General features: G+C 31.3%; 1 protein-coding gene across 6 annotated transcripts in view; it reads right to left on the bottom strand.

Annotated features, from left to right (window-relative positions):
• Positions 1-356: 356 nt before the first annotated feature.
• Positions 357-17,297, bottom strand: part of LOC143054637 (potassium channel subfamily T member 2-like) — a 131,884-nt gene continuing 114,943 nt past the window's right edge. For 5 of the 6 annotated variants that reach the window (XM_076227651.1, XM_076227652.1, XM_076227653.1 and 2 more), the window contains 14 exons: positions 17,021-17,229; positions 14,088-14,370; positions 13,564-13,669; positions 11,389-11,561; positions 11,007-11,078; positions 10,243-10,374; positions 9,769-9,880; positions 8,654-8,758; positions 7,910-7,993; positions 7,151-7,279; positions 6,734-6,784; positions 2,345-2,516; positions 1,520-1,601; positions 357-959 (listed from right to left, as the gene is read on the bottom strand). In XM_076227651.1, coding sequence (XP_076083766.1) covers positions 605-959; positions 1,520-1,601; positions 2,345-2,516; positions 6,734-6,784; positions 7,151-7,279; positions 7,910-7,993; positions 8,654-8,758; positions 9,769-9,880; positions 10,243-10,374; positions 11,007-11,078; positions 11,389-11,561; positions 13,564-13,669; positions 14,088-14,370; positions 17,021-17,229 — 2,065 coding nt within the window. In that variant the 3' untranslated portion in view covers positions 357-604. The remainder of the gene's footprint in view (positions 960-1,519; positions 1,602-2,344; positions 2,517-6,733; positions 6,785-7,150; positions 7,280-7,909; positions 7,994-8,653; positions 8,759-9,768; positions 9,881-10,242; positions 10,375-11,006; positions 11,079-11,388; positions 11,562-13,563; positions 13,670-14,087; positions 14,371-17,020; positions 17,230-17,297) is intronic. The other variant, XM_076227650.1, reaches the window with a different exon arrangement.

A 17,297-nucleotide genomic window follows, 5' to 3' on the forward strand; every position in this document is an offset into this window, starting at 1 on the left:
CATGCCTTCATTATTTTCCTCAAAAATCCGCAAACAACTTCAATAACTTGTTAGCTGAAAGTCTTGATGATATGTGATCAACTTTATAGAAAATATGACCATCTTGCTGCTCATTTACCTTATCATCATTAAAAAAATGGTGTTTGCGAAGAACAAAATTAGAGTTCAGGAGCCCCCGAGGGTGCAGGATTTTGCACCATTTTTAAAAAAAATTCTGGGGGCCTTAAGCGGCCCCCAGACCCCTCGCCGTGAAGGGCAACGAGCAAGCTCGTCGCGCCGAACGGCTACGCCGTCCGCCGGTGTTGCCTGCTACTTTTATTATTTAACCTCCTACTTTAAATCTTATTGACAACCCTGGGAATATACTCCTATTGATGCATAACAATTCTGTAAGCACTTCTCTTTTCAATAATCTGACATCTTTTTAATTCAATTTAAAAAAAAAACTGTTTCCCAGAATGCATTTCAATCAGCAATGTCGAAATTCAAAACCATAGATCTAATAAATTCTCAAGTTCTTAGTCAGAACTACTGTCTTTATAAAATATATCTCCATGATTTTGATACTGGTAAATTCACATAATTCAAAATCAATAAAGACTTATCAATAAAATTTATCTTTAATCCCACTGGAACCACTAGCACTGTTTAAATCCTCCTTCGACAATGAGGTCTCTGGAACATTGGATATAGCCTCTACTGTGAATCGACTCAAACGACGGGGAGCATTAGGATCGGATTTTCTTCTCTGCTTTTTTGGTTTAGCCTCGAAATGAATCCCTTGGTCTTTAGGAGATTCTAGTATTGTTTGGTTTTGAGATTCTGCAAATAGACGCTGAGTTGAAGTTTTCAGTCCTGTACTTTTTCCCATACTGAAAGATCTCATTAGTGATGTCTTTATTGTACTCCATCCTTTTTTACTTGGTACAGCATTCATACTGCTAGGCTGTATAACATATCTGTCAAGAAAAAAAAGTTTTAGAAATGATAGCTTAACTAAAGCAGAGCTGTTGTTTAATAATGCATAAACAAAGTTATTAAACATTTTTTTATACAAGATCATGGCCTGATCAGAAATTCTGTAAAATCCGGTTTAAAAATCCTCTTTAGAAATAAATTAGATGAACAGTGTTTCTGATATTTTCAAATGTTCTCTCTTTTTTATGAAAATATTTGAAGTTACTCATATTAATTCACGGATCTTTTTGACAGTAAATATACAAATATTTTTTAAGTTAATACATGATCGATTGCTGCTTGCTTTATATTCAAATATTTCGTCATCAGGTATGGGTTTTGCCCCACTGTTGAATGCCCTACGGTGACCAAGTTATAAACTTCTTTTTCATTTGGTCTCTAATGGATAGTTGCCGATTTGGCAATGATACCAAATCTTTTTATTTTTATTTGTTGTGTTGTGCAGTATTATAAGCAATGTTCCCTTTACCCCCTTTTATGTATAATCATATAAATATTGTAGAGACACCAATGACCTGCCCCTTACATCATTATCACTTACACAATATCTCCTAATCGTAGTTTTCTCTTTGGCGTAGGATTCAAAATTACATACGAAATAACATCTTGGTCTTCATCATCAGCTGTAATTTATATCATAACATTAATGGTACTTTTTTTACTGCACAAGGTGGGCATATGACAAGAAAATTCTATTCAGTGATTCTCTAAACTCAAAATTATAGCCAACTTAATAACTAGAATTAAAATATTTACAATACATTTTTTTGAATTTGGTATATATAAATTAACTTTTTTTTAATGCTTCTTCATTGGAAGTTTAAGAGAAACAGCTAACTATGCGGTATGGGCTTTGCTCATTGTTGAAGGCCGTACAGTGACCTATAGTTGTTAATGTCATTAGATATCAGTGTCACATTGGTCTCTTGTGGACAGTTGTCTCATTGGCAATCATACCACATCTTCTTTTTTATATTCTTATGATTTATACTACACTCACAGGTGGATCTAGGTGAAGTATTGTGTAAAGATATTGTACCTGGTTTATTATTTGATTAGCATACACATGGTTTCATAGTTGGACATACATTTCCGAAATATTTCAATGATGCCAAGTCATGGTGTGTATTATATACCTGGTTTCTATTTTATTTAAACGTCATAGCTCATTGAACCTGTTGGCACTAGGTCATTATAACATTAACAGTGCATAAGTTCCCATTTGACTGCATCTGATGCCCATTTCAACAATAAAAGTCTCATCAGTAAAGGCCAAAATATTTGAAAATCCAAAACTTCTTCAAAAATTGATGAGCTTATTAATAAGGATCAAAATATTGGCCAAAGCTGGACAAGTGAGACTTACTGTAATCATTAGGATTCATTCCAAGGTTCTTTAACCTATTCCTGATCAGATCACCAATGTCAGAATGTTCAGTATCCTTGCCCAGGAATGGTTGTTTGGGGAACGATGGTCGTACCGTTTTCTTTTTGAACGATTGATTATTGCCATTGTTGTTTACACGTTCTTTGCCATCCTACAAATATAAATCTTCTCAATAAACAAAACGTCTATAGATTTATTTCTGTTTTTAAAATTACATATAGTACCAGAGACTAGTATTATATTTGTAATTCATCAAGGAATGACTTGCATAGCGGGTTATTTACATGTGGGCACCACATTTTTTATGTTATTTCAAACAGACAGAAAACATATTACAGTCATTCCTTATAATTTATTCCAAAATGATTAAATCATGAAAAAAAAGTTGATGACGTCACAGTCAAATCATGACAAATGACAAAATTATGTCTAAGAGCTGATAGATAAAACATGTTCAGCCAATCAGACATGTTACATCCAAAATTAAATTATTAAGATATCATACAAATTATTCAGATTTATATCATAGTTGAACTTTTGGTATCTCAATTCAAGACTTCAGCTGTGTCTGTTTATACCAGCTTCATTTAATTTTCACTATTTGTATTCTTAAATTGTAATTTGTTGTATATATATATGTCATTGTTGAATTAACAAAAAGAAAAAAAAGAAACTGTAAAAATAATCAAATGAAAAATAGAAAATTAAATCGCCCCTGCCAACCAAACTAATTACCTTTTAGCAAGCTTTCACATACCCTTCACAGAGAAATACAAATTCTCAATTTATATATAATGTTTTAGTTGCTCATAAATAGCAATTTAAGGCTTAAAGCATTAACCAGTCATATCTGGGTGTAAATCAATTTTCTTGAAAATTAATTATTGTTATAAATTAATATATTGTTTTCAATGAAATATTAAGTTATATAAAAAAGATTATTCTACATGTGTAAGAAATTTTGTTATTTCACTCCTCTGACAAAAAACACCAACACGCAAGCAATGATGTTGCATTAAAACCAAACAAAAATGGGTAAAATGATAAAGTTCCTGACAGTCTATGCTTTATTTACATTTAAAGATCAGTAGTAAAAAGAATAAATTATCCAAGAATTCAAATGTTGAAAAATAATCAACTTGTAACCAATCAATAGCTGAAATACAACCATGCATTATGTATGTGCCTGGCCCAAGTCAGGAGCCTGTAATTCAGTGGTTGTCCTTTGTTGCTGTGTTACATATTTGTTTTTCGTTCATTTTTTTTGTACATTAGTTATGCCATTTGTTTTTTTGTTGGAATTATTTTACATTTGTGATTTCTGGGCCTTTCAGAGCTGACTGGTATGGACTTTGTTCATTGTTGAAGGTGGTATGGTGAACTATAGCTGTTAATTTCTGTGTCATTTGGTCTCTTATGGAGAGTTATCTCATTAGCAATCATACCACGTCTTCTTTTTTTTATATTTATGTGAAATTGCTATATTTGGCTGTTAAATCACTAGTTCAGTTGTTGAATATTTTTTTTGGTATTTGAATTCATGTTGGAGTTGTTTTACATTAAATTCTATAATTATTTAAATAAGTAACCAGTTTTACAGGAGATGATCAATAATGATTTCTGTACTTAAAATAACTACTTTAAATTACTTGTAAATAAACTGGCCTGAGATTGCAATTCAATCCAATACAAATATCTTTTTAGCATTCTGTCACGCTCAAATAATTAAACCAGCAGATTCTATAAAACCATTTTGACTGCGTAAAATAAAGCTTTAGTCCCAAAACATTTCCAAGTAACGCAGCAGCACTGAAAATTACAGAATAACTCCAGAAGCCTACCCAAATCACTTTTTTTTTTACCTTTTTGCACTTGGCCTTAACCTGTTATGGAATAGAAGTGCCTTTATGATACAAATTTGAAATTGAAGAATTTTATGGAATTCTATTCCCACTGTAAGAGATTTTATTTAGGCTGTGTCAGATAGAATGAGACCTTATGCAAGTGTATGTATGCATGTACACAAGTAAGACTTTGATTGATTTTGGACATTCAAATGCAAAGTAAAAGATGTATATAAATGTTGAAATTATGATCTCTATGTTTCATCTCATAGAAAAATTACTTTGGAATGTTACCAGTATAGATACACATGGTAGCGGGGAAAATTGAATTCTGAGGAACACCCAAAGTGAAAAGCCAGGAAGTACAGAATTTTATTAAAAGATTAAACCCAAAGAAGTCCAGGCAAATAAATGTTAAAATATGCCACACAGCCCTATGATTTGACCTTTGAATAAAACATTAGTGCATAGATCAACTTTTCATTCAAGGATATAATTTTTACAACACTTCATAGTTAATGTGGCACAGTTTAAGCCATAAAGAGAGTTCCTATGGGAAATTGCATTGTCTATATTTATATGTGTGCAACTTCTAATTGTATTGTCTATATTTACATAAGTGCAACTTTTTAATTGTGTACTACAAATTCGTATTTAAAAGGATTATTTCAATTATCTATAATAATGATTACAAAACTGTTATTTGAAAATATAATGTGCATTTTTAAATAAATGTACTATAATATATATTTGTGCTATTAAAGAAAGAGATTAATTAAAAGATATTAATATAATACATACTGTGTTTAAAAATCTACTGTTTTAATAACTTTAACAGAACCAATTTCATTTCTGTTCAATAATGAGTGAGGTAAAAATATTTGAAAATCTACCAGTAAAACTTATCCAAATAATTTATTTAATGGATAAATGTGTATTCAAAGTAGGGGAAGGGATTAGAACTTTGCATGAGGGCGACGTATTGTAATACTGTGGAATCATTATCAATCGTTAGAAACCAATATATGTGGGTTGCATGGGTACAAGTGAAGGGGGTCTCATTGGGGGATTCTGATCCCCGATCCTGCTTACTGTTTTGTCAGATTCCTGTATCCCGCTTACACTATGTACGTAAGCAATTCTCATTTTTTTGTCATTTCCTGTGTCCCGCTAGACTTCATTTCCCGTTTTCATGGCACAATAATTTGACTTTCACGTGTCACGCTTACAAGAAATCAACATGATCAACAATCCTGCGTCACGCTTAGACCCCAATGAGACCCACAGTGAACAACCAAATTCAAATGCTCAACAAATGAAAAATGTTCATAGGCTTTGTAAAACCATGAAATCATATATCCAGGAAAATGCTTTTTTAGTCCACAAAAATTGATACACACGAAAATAAATGAATCCACAGTAACTGTCCTGTGTTTGTGTAGTTCTTTTGTCTAGTTCATCCAAACTAAAGTTGTGCAGACACTAGCGATAAGGAGATCACAACTGAGTATAGTGAAGAAATTGAGTCTTCTGATGAGTATGATCACACTGCCACCAATTGTAAATAAAAATAGCAGTCTTTTTATTCGAAAAATGGGTAAATAGAATTAATAGAACAATGAAAGCATATGGAATTAAATTAGAAAGGTATAAAGAACCTTTCTCAAACTTTTAAATAGCCAAAAGAAGGTTTTATAGATAGTTAACCTTTCACTTATATGACAGTCCCATAAAATTCCATCATATTGACAACGTTGTAAGAAAATAAGTTTTTCATAGGAACTTCACCTGACTAGATGATAGCTGTATTCCTGAATTTAAAATATTTTTTCAAAATTTTGCTGTAGTCCTGAATTTAAAATATTTTTCAAAATTTTGCTGTATTCCTGAATTTAAAATATTTTTCAAAATTTTGCTGTAGTCCTGAATTTAAAATATTTTTCAAAATTTTGTAACAGCAAACACAAAATCTGTATTTTCATGCCAGTACAAAAGTACCTTCCGTGAGCTTTTAAGCTTTATAAATAAGATAAACTCAAACTGACCACTCCCAGAACACTGCAACTCTGTGAAATAACTAATAAATCTACTCTAACCAGTGGTAAAGTGTTTCAATTTATGGAGTACCAATTTAAAATAACACACTTTTTACAAATCCTACAGAATTAACATTAGACATAATTTGAAATACCTTAAATAAAAGTTTTTAAATTGGGCTTTTAAATGAAACAAGATATAATTTTATATTGTTCGTTGTAAATGGCCATGTAAAGATAAGAATAATAACATTGAAAAAAACATAAATTCTTTTTACAGCATAATTTATTTATTTTAAAACTTTTGGACAGAACTTTCACCATGATTCAAACTCAGATAAAAAAGAAGGTAAAATTTTATAACTGAAATATATATACTCGTAAATAATTCAAAGTGTCTCTTTTTAATTGGTACTCCTAGTATTTAAGGAGGAATTTAATGATGAGGCATTAGGTGGTTACTAGCACGGTATAATGTGAATTCGTACCAACTTAAACAACTTCTTCATTGTAATTTGTGGCTCATTGGTAAATAAATCCTGTTAATTAAATCAATATATAATAAATATCTGAAAAATAATGACATTTGTAATTTAATTTACTTTTAAAAGGAAAAGTTTGTAAAACTAAAAGCTAATTGATTAAGGCAAAAAAAACAACTAACTTTTCCATGAATAAAAAAGCTTCGACTTCAATAAGCATGGCTGGAAGAAGTTTTGAAAAGGATATATTGTATGTTCATGATGTTTATTTGACAATTCTGTTGAGTGAAAGATGAATATTTTTGTAACATCAATTTTGATTGGTTACTTGTAAATAATATAGTAGAACATGATTTCAGTTTTTTTTTTATTTCAAAATACTTTATAACTTACAGCACTAATTTATATTTAATATATACTTACATTACTTTGGCTTTGAGATTTCTCTGTTCTATAAATAGCAAAAGGGATTTCCCCAGTTGTAGCAGCTACTCCATGATAAAGTTCTCCATAGGTAGGATACTGTGCTAATGTCACACCTCTGACACGAATCTACAAAGAAATATTCAGGGAATATTATTTGCTTATCTTCCTTTCCAATAATCTTTGGAGGTGAGCCCTCAAAATAAAACTTTAAAGATATAGTTACGTTTGACATGCAGAGACATTTTTTACTGAAAATGTAAAAAAAAGTTGATATCAGATGAGAGAGTTGGGTTGCTGGTTTCTTTGCTCATATTATGAATTGGGGAATTTAACCTCGGCACGAAAAAGTATATGTATTGAGTTGCAAAAATATCAACCCTTCGAAATGTCCACAGTAAGATAATTTAAGATAAGTGTAAAGGTTGGTACATATTCAAATGTTTAAACCCACTGCATTTGTTTACACCTGTCTTTAGACAGGAATCTACTGTTCCCTAGTTGTAGTTTGTTGATGCGGTTCATAAGTGTTTCTAATTTCTCTTTTTTTTATATTATATATAGATTAAACCGTTGGTTTTACACTAGTCATTTTTGGGTCTCTTTATAGCAAGCTGTTCGGTGTGAGCCAAGGCTCTGTGTTGAAGACGGTACTTTGACCTATAATGGTTTACCTTTACAAATTGTGACTTGGATAGAGAGTTGTCTCATTTGCACTCATACATCATCTTCTTATATCTAATCAATTTAAAAACTTACACTAGAGAGATGTCCAGAATTCTCCTCAGCATCAATTCCTAGCAGTAATCTGACAAACGTGATCAAGTAACCTTTTACAAATGTCTGAAATAAATAATAAAAATAATTCTTGTGTTGTGTAGCCCATCTAAATTGAATATGGTCAACAAATCTATATTGCTATTTTGAAATCTGTGCCGCTTGACCAGACTATCTGCACCTCTAGAACTTTTGACATCATACAGCAATCACTTTTCCATTGTAGATTCTGATTTTTTCTATTGTGATGTTAAAATTTTACTGGAACCTTTGTGATTTCCAGTAATGGCAGACAAATAGAGATAAGGTGCATGCTATAAAGGAAACTGAGTTTAGAAAATTGTGACATAATCTTTCAAATAGTTTAATTGAGGTCTAAGGCTGGCGCCTCAGTAACTGCTAATAGTCCTTTGTTAATGTATGTATCATTGTCATTTTGCTTAGATTTTATTATTTCATATTCTTACAATGTACCCAGACTTCTTTAAAATTGAGTTTTACTAGATGTGTATTGCTTTATATTTGTTCAATCTACATTAGCTCGAGTTATAGGTTGAGATCTCACAAAACATGTTTAACACTACCCCATTTTTGCATTTAAAATTGCACCCTGCAACTGATGTTTCATATGAATAAAGGAACTAAAGAGGTATTGATCAATGAGACACCATGTCAATTCGGTCAAGAGATGCATGGACCAGATTTATAAAATGAAAGACTATTTACCTGATATAATAAACTATCTAACATACTAGCACTAAAAACTTGTCCTGAGGCAAACGGTAGTCGAAAGATATGTGATAAAGTAGAACTCATCCCACCTCGTAGTTTCTGAAAAATATATATTTTCAAAGTCAATAGTTTTCGAGCATGGGTAAAAATACAGAAGATTCTAAAATCCCTTAATAAGAAAAAAATAATACTTTGTTTAAATGAAAGAAATCATGGTACTATGGTACAAAAAATGTAAAAATCTTGAAATCAGCATTCTCCTGAAAAATTTCATCCATGTGCAAGCCTAGTATCAATTACGTCATACATGTTAAAAATATAACCCAAACACATACTAATTTTTTTTCTTACAAAATTACAACATTAATTTAAGTATGGAGAACTGCTAACAAGGCGTTTTACTTCAGACAAAATTATTTCCATGTGGCTAGTAAAATCATTCAGAGTGTTAATATTACACTTCAAATCAATTGTCTTTCTTTTTACTTTTCTTGCCAAAAACAACCATAAATTGCACACATTCTTCAGAAGAGCCAATCAAGTGCATGACATGGCACTTTTTTAGCATTAACTTCAAATCAGACCTAAATGACATGTAGAAAGGCATAAATGTTGATTTGATGAAACAAACATGTTTTAGTAAACCAATTGTTCCACAATTAACAAGAATGTGTCCTAAGTACACGGATGCCCCATCCACTACATCATTTTCTATGTTCAGTGGACCGTGAAAATAGGGTAAAATATCTAATTTGGCATTAAAATTAGAAAGATCATATCATAAGGAACAGGTGTACTAAGTTCCAAATTGATTGGACTTCAAATTCATCAAAAAATAACTATAACGGATGGACGAACAAACGGATGCACAGACCAGAAAACATAATGCCTATAAATGGGACATAAAAAGCTTAATACAATCTTTTTTATTTTCCATGCTATGAACATCAACGGTAATGTCCATTTTGATCTTTCACATGGTTTAAAATACAATTCACAAATTTAATGTAAGATGTAATGCAGGTCCAGGCAATATTTTGTAGAAAACAGAACATGGCTTTGTCTAAAAAGTAAAAGAACATCATATTAGAACTATGAATTAACTATACCTTTTCCATTCTGGAGACATATCGGTTGTATTCATTGTTAGCTTGGAACTGCATAAATCTGATATTGGTTGCCTGACTTAGCTCTGTGATAATATTAGTGTGCGGAAATAATCTGTAAGTAAAATGATCAAGAATTTAAGTGATGCTGATATTCAAATTTTTGTATCAATTATATATGTAAGCTGGTTTATGTCATCATATTTTCTGCAAGACAATTTGTAACAAGCATATACCAGATGATCTGTAATTAGCAACATTCAATTATGCATAAATTATTTCTTGTTAAAAAGAGTTAACCGGTGAAGAAGTACATTCTTTTTGTATTAACACTTGTGAGCAAATTTATCTGCTATTATTCATGTTATCTAAACCCATAAGATTCAGCAAAATAGTAATACTGCATCACAATTAAAAACATATAACGTCACAATTAGAATGTAATTGTTTATAATCTCTATCTAAAATAAAACTTACTTTAATATAGTCTGTACAGCTACAATAGTCTGTGAATCAACCATAGTCTCTTCTAATTCCCCAAATGATTCTTTGTTCACAATCACAAAATGGCTGCTCTTGTGTATTCCAGCTAGCAACAGGTGATCAATGCTACAAATAGAGCAAAAACATTATTAGGTTGCTTTTACTGGTAGAGATGAATGGAGTGCCAAATTAATGGCTTTATCATAATATTCAAAATCTTGTCTTGAAATTAAAAAAGATTTGGCCATTGCAAATGAAATGAAAACAATAATGGAAGGGTGATATCAGATACTGTAAACAACTTATTTTCGCTACTTTCGTGGGTAGAAAAATAACGCCAATATAAATCGTCACGAATATGTAAAACTTGGATCTCTCCTTATCAAACTAAATCAAGTAAATTATAAAGACATGAAATTAAACAGCCGCAAAGTTGACTAGAAAGTAACATGCAAAATTAAAGGTATCTGCGAAAAATAAATTGGTTTAAAGTAAATGTCACAATAATGTCTGGATATAGATCATAGATGACGTGCTTTATGTCCAGTGACAAATATTACATTCATATCCAAACTAGAACATCATCTTTGAGATAGAAATATATGAAACCCTACTTTTTACCAGACCAATAAATGACAAGAAAACATAATGCCCCTCTTCTGTTGTAGGCAGGGTATGAATATGATGGAAAAATCACATATTTGTTCATCTCTTTACAGCAACTGGTACCCATAAATGAAACCAGTCATACAACTTACTTTGTTATCTTTCCTTTCATCCAGTACACCATAGGAAACTCACAAATCGTCTCCAAAAATAAATCTTCTGGACTAAAAACAGAAGCACAAAATATCTACATTTACCACTATATCTTCATTTAAAGAAATGTTCACCATAGTATTACAAACTAATTTTACAGCACAACAATGCTTAGTGTTATTGATAGGAAAGTTAACAACAAATATCCTGTCACCTTCTTTACTTCTATAATCATATCAATTAACTATTAAAAGACTATCAAGAAACAAACTTCTCAATTTTATAACAGGTCTTTAGACAGTGAGAAAATCCTGAACCCAGAGGCATACTTCAGCTGGTCCCAACCCCTATACAAAAATGTAAGGAAAGGTATATACTTACTCATTTTCTAACAGTAGTACTATTGGACTCAGTAGATGCATACTGATATAGTGAGATCGTAACGGTACAAGAAAGTTATGTATCCCTCCACAGGCTTGGGAGGCACTCATAATTATCAACTGATTTTTCCATCGAGAGTCTTTGGCATTCTTATAAGAACAATGTTCACAGTCCTGTAATATTAAAAAAAGTTTGCAAATATATATATGAAATTATTTTATAATGATGACAATAGTAATTTACTAGCAGTGTGTAGAAACATACTTATAACTCATTAATTAACAACAAAACCAAACTGCATGAATTTTTTTTTTTTTTTATGTCTCATGATAATATGACCTAATTGGTATACTGCAATGAGACAGAAACCAAGCAAAGTAAAAAAAAAGGCATCTATCTATACCCAACTATAGGTCTACAATAACAAAATGCAGTCTTAAGGATGTTCGCTGCTCAGTTTCAAAATAAATAACTTTTCATAAAACTGGTATGTATTGATAGGGAATAAATTGAGGAATCCAAAAAGCAAAAAAATATAGGGGTCAATTTGCTTGTTTTCGAGATATTAGCCTTTGAAATTTTGGCGGGAAAATGTTCTCTCTTGATTTTTCATAGCTTAATCATTGACCAGTTAAAGTTCTCAAATACTATTAAGAAATAAATAAAATTTTACAAGACTTTTACAAATGACTTATAATTATACACGTAAAAGGTTTATAAAAAGAAAAATGGGGGTTCACGGGCAAATTTTTTTAAGGCATTCAAATGTTTATAACCAGAGGATTCCGAAAATCTGACAAAAATTCCAAAACATGACAAGCAGACATCCTTAACATTTCATTACGAAGTCCTCTTCCATGTCCTTGTCCAAAATACAACATCTTTTGATATTTCAAACATAGAAGAGGCGAATGAGACATACCAGCCAACTGGTTAAAAGCACATGAAGATCAAATGTGTCTCTCTTGCATGTCACAAGTGTTCTAATTGATTATACAACTGTCTTAATTGAGTATACATGTGCATAACTTACTTTCATGCTTGTTTTTTTTTTTTTTTGGTATTCTGCTTATATTAAAAAAGAATTCAAAAGTCTGTTCAATACATCACAAATACTGCAAAATAAGAAAACTTGGTCGGTCTGATGAGAATGTCAAAATAAAATTTTTGTCCCTATACTACACATAAAATGAAACGAGTGAAACTGCGAGCTACTGCTCACTGATGATACCCCCGCCGCAAGTGGATAATTTTAATAGTGTAAAAATATGCAAGTGTTCGGTAAACAGGAAGTTGTTGAGTGATGAATCTGAAAACGCATTACACGGTATTGCTGACTTGTATAGATCCTGAAACCAAATTTCAGAAATCCTTGTATAGTAATTCCTGAGAAAAATGTGACAAAATTTTCAACTTGGCTATCATATGTAAAATCATACAAGAGTTCGGTAAACAGGAATTTGTCGAGTGATGAATCTGAAAGCGCATCACACAGTATTGCAGCCTTATATAAACCCTGAAACCAAAGTTCAGAAAACCTTGTATTGTAGTTCCTGAGAAAAATGTGACAACAAGAATGTGTCCTCAGTACACGAATGCCCCACTCGCACTTTCATTTTCTATGTTCAGTGGACGGTGACATTGGGATAAAAACTCTAATTTGGCATTAAAATTAGAAAGATCATATCATAGGGAACATGTGTACTAAGTTTGAAGTTGATTGGACTTCAACTTCATCAAAAACTACCTTGACCAAAAACTTTAACCTGATGTGTAAAATAATACAAGTGTTCGGTAAACAGGAAGTTGTCGAGTGATGAATCTGAAAACGCATCACACGGTATAGCTGACTTATATCAAGTCTGAAACCAAATTTCAAAAATCCTGGTAGTGTAGTTCCTGAGAAAAATGTGACGAAAAATATTCATGGGACGGACGGACTGACTGACAGACTGACGGACTGATGGACTGACGGAAGGACAGACAGAGGTAAAACAGTATACACCCTTTTTTTCAAAGCGGGGGTATAAATATAATATCTTTGCAATGAAACATGAGAAAAGTGTTGGCATATATTGCTTTTCAATTTTTTATTAACACATTGAAAGCTCATATAGATTTCATTAAAAGTATATTGGTTTAAAGTATACTAAGAACATGTAACTATATTCATACCTCTCCCCATTTCAGACAACATTTCTGTCTTGGATTCTTCAGTATGTGACACATTGTTCTTCTGTTACCCACATATAATGTTGTTGGTGGGGAACCAGTTGTAAATCTGAAATCAAAATTACATGAATAATTTTTATCTGTTATTTTAACTGCAATTTTCTTTCTTTTATTTTAAATAAGAGTTACCACTCTAACTTCAATTTATTAATATACAATCTATTTTACACAACATTGATTTATTTTGAAGCAAAAAAAGCACAAGTTATAACAAGCTTTCTGTATTGAAACTTTGTTATAAAACAGGTAAAAGTCTCAAATAGTTTGGTAGCATGATTTGTAAGGAATCAATGAAGTTGTAATAATATGAAGGTTTTAAATTTTACATGAAGATTACAAAGTTCACAGTCTAAAAAAGGTGTAAAAATTATTCTAACAATTTTATTATAACAGGTGCACAACACAGACTGTGAGTATCACCCTGAGTATTATGATAGAGGTATGATAGGGTTATACTAAATACTTACTCTTCTTGTCCCATGTCAGAGTATATCTGTAGAACTTTAGGCAAGGCTGAGTCTGTTTGACTGTGAGTATCAACTTGTGAGTTTATTACATTCACATTAATGTCAGTTTGTAAGTCCTCTTGAGAATTGTTACTGTTAGTTTTTTCTGAATTATTCCGAACACGACGTGCTATTTCCTGACCCCACTGAAAAGTGATGGTATTGTTAAACACACTTTCTTCCTCAGCGTTTTCTTCCTCTAATTCATGTTGCAGTAACTTTTCTAGCACTTCAGATATATGATCTGTTAAAATATAAAAATGATAAATGTAAAAATTAAGAGAATCAGAAACAAATTTTATGCTTACCCATCAACCTATGAAAATGAAGGTCATGATCTGCATTGAAGATTAAAATCTCAGGTCATAATGCATATAAACTTTTTTGGAGCTGAATTAATGTATTAAGGATGTACTAAGATGAGATTTTGGAATAAGTGTCAAATGTTCGGACTCCCTGGTGGTTTTCTATACGATTCAAGGTGAAATATTTTGTCCCATAATACCTATTTATCCTATAACATAAGACTTAAGGTGGTACCCAACACTTTCACTAAAATTAATTTGGCTCGTTTAATTTTCATAAAATTTTGTCAAAGTAAATACTTTGACCCTTAAACAAAACTATAAAATTTTCAAAAATTTTGAACCAACCATTTTGTCAGAAAAATTACACTGGTTATATAGCAGTTTGACAAACACCTATTTTGATCATTGAGAACCTTAATATTCCTTTTACAACACAACGTAATTAAAACGTTTAACTGACTTTGCAGAGTTATCTCCCTGTATTGTTAGGTACCACCTTAATAGCTCATAAAAGGTCATTTGACAAAACTAAGCAGATTCTTGATTTTCTTTCTTTCGATTCGAGACCCAAATAATACCTATGCAATTACATTTGTATAAGGTAAAAGTCACAGTCAGCCTTTTTCAGCCATATTTTATAAATCAAATATCTTGAAAAGGAGCTCTATGACTGATCAATATTTTTTAGCTTATTTTGATCCTTAACTAATACTCTTCCAGCTTAAAGCATCAATTTTGATTTCATGATTTACTTAATTTTACCTTAGATCACCGAAGTACATCCTTAAGTGGACTTTTTCTCATAATTTAAATCAAACAGTTTAAAAAAACTTGTTCAAATGGTGAAGCATTCGCTGAAAATAATTTAAAACTTTACATATTATAATTTTATTGCACTTGAAAGACATTGGTCAATTTAATATATACTGCCATATCTCCTTTTCTTGTTAGTTCCATGTTATAAGCAACATGATATACCCTGTCACCAGCATGTGCATTTACAATATCTCTCTTTAGATTTGAGAAGCTTTGTTTCATCATTCCATTGCAAATGTTAATATGAGAGTATAACTAGTTAAACAATTAAAGGGGGGGGGGGGGAATCAAAATTCTTATTTTTTAATTGTTCTAAGGTAGAAAAATAATTAAAAAAGTAATACTGTCAAGTGTAGCCCTGTTTTCACAGCTAGTTGAACTGCCTCTTCAGAAGAATATCAAATTTGCCAGTATTTCAAAAAAGAAAATCACTAATGAAATGAAGGCTCCAGGTTCTGACTGAAAACAGGTCCTTTTCTGAATTTCTGAATTCCCAGGTTATTTAACGACCCGGCAGGTATTAAAAATCAAGAGGTGAGGAGTGAAATATCTGGTGTCATCCCCAGGATACAAGCAAGTTAACAGGTCTGTCTATTATACTTGCATTACACCATGCAATATTACAGCAAAACTTATCAGCAACATCACAATGTTAGAGCAGAACGTAACAGGCTTGTTTGGTGTAAGACAACAAGCATAAACATTGTTAGGAGGTAAAATATTTCCAACAAAACCGGTACAGTTAAGGTGGATCATTGATATTTTTTTCCTGGATAGAAATTTCTTAAACTTTGCCAGAATTCAGATTTTTCTATGCTTTTTCAAAAATAAAATGAAACGTATGCGTCTCCTGAGTAAGTCATGCAAAATTGCCAAAATTTACCTAGATTGTTCATGAAAAAGCACTTTATTGTGAAAAATTAGAAATCTGTGAGATCGCATTTGAAAAAAAATATGAGAAGATAGGTTTTAAAATATGATTTAAGCAAATAAAAAAAAAATGATGTAACCAACCTTGTTTTCTTGCTAAAAGTAAAAATTGAAAATTTCTTCATCTTTCCTTTATAATTTCTTTTTATAACTATTTGAGTTATCTCCCATTAAAGGACAACTTCGATTATACTTATTGTATAATAAATCTGTCTGAATAATTCAATAAATCACTTATTTTTCCTTTATTCCAATAAACAGTTCAACCCATTAATTACCAATCTATTTTGGATTCATTTATTTTCGTGGGTACCAATTTTCGTGGATAGAAGAAAACTTAAATGTTCGTGATTATTCAATATCATGGTTTTTCAAAATTATGCATACAAGCCTATGGAAAATGTGGTATTTGTTGAACATTTAATTTGTGTTTCACCTGTTCCCATGAAATCCACGAAAATTGGTATCCAACAAATAATAATGAATCCACAGTATCTCAAATTTTCAGATTTTAGCAAAGGACTAGATCTATTGTGCACTGCTGTTTTAGAATCCAAGATGGCTAAGTTAGGAGATAACATGTGGAGCCTGTAAACAGGTATTAGAGACCATCAAATTACCAATTGACACTGTAGGAGCTTAAAATACAATATTATTATCTCCATTCTAATAAAACTGACAGAAAGCAATGTCAAATCATACATTCAAATCTGTCATACATTGCTTGCCTGTAAGTTTTCATAGCATCAATTACAAACTGATGCCATGAAAATTAGTGACGTTATCCAATCAAAATGAACGTTACAAACAATGTGTCATTATAATCTAAATTAACAGTACCTAAATTTTTACGACTTTTATCATTATCCGTCTTTTGTAAGTGTGGAGTAGAAGAGACATCATGACATATCTTAGAGTACTCTTCTTTAAACTCTCCGATATAAAAACAATAATCTGTATCCTTCAGTTTGTATTCTGGTCCGGGGTTTAACTGGAGTCGGGGGTCTAGTTTGGTTATATCTAGCACTGCTACTAAACAAACTCCAAATCTGCAAGAAAGTAGAATTAAGTTTATCTGGAGTCAGGGTCTAGTTTTGTTATAAATAGCACTGCTACC

The sequence above is a fragment of the Mytilus galloprovincialis genome, chromosome 12 (genome assembly GCF_965363235.1).
Source record: "Mytilus galloprovincialis chromosome 12, xbMytGall1.hap1.1, whole genome shotgun sequence".
Taxonomy (NCBI): domain Eukaryota; kingdom Metazoa; phylum Mollusca; class Bivalvia; order Mytilida; family Mytilidae; genus Mytilus; species Mytilus galloprovincialis.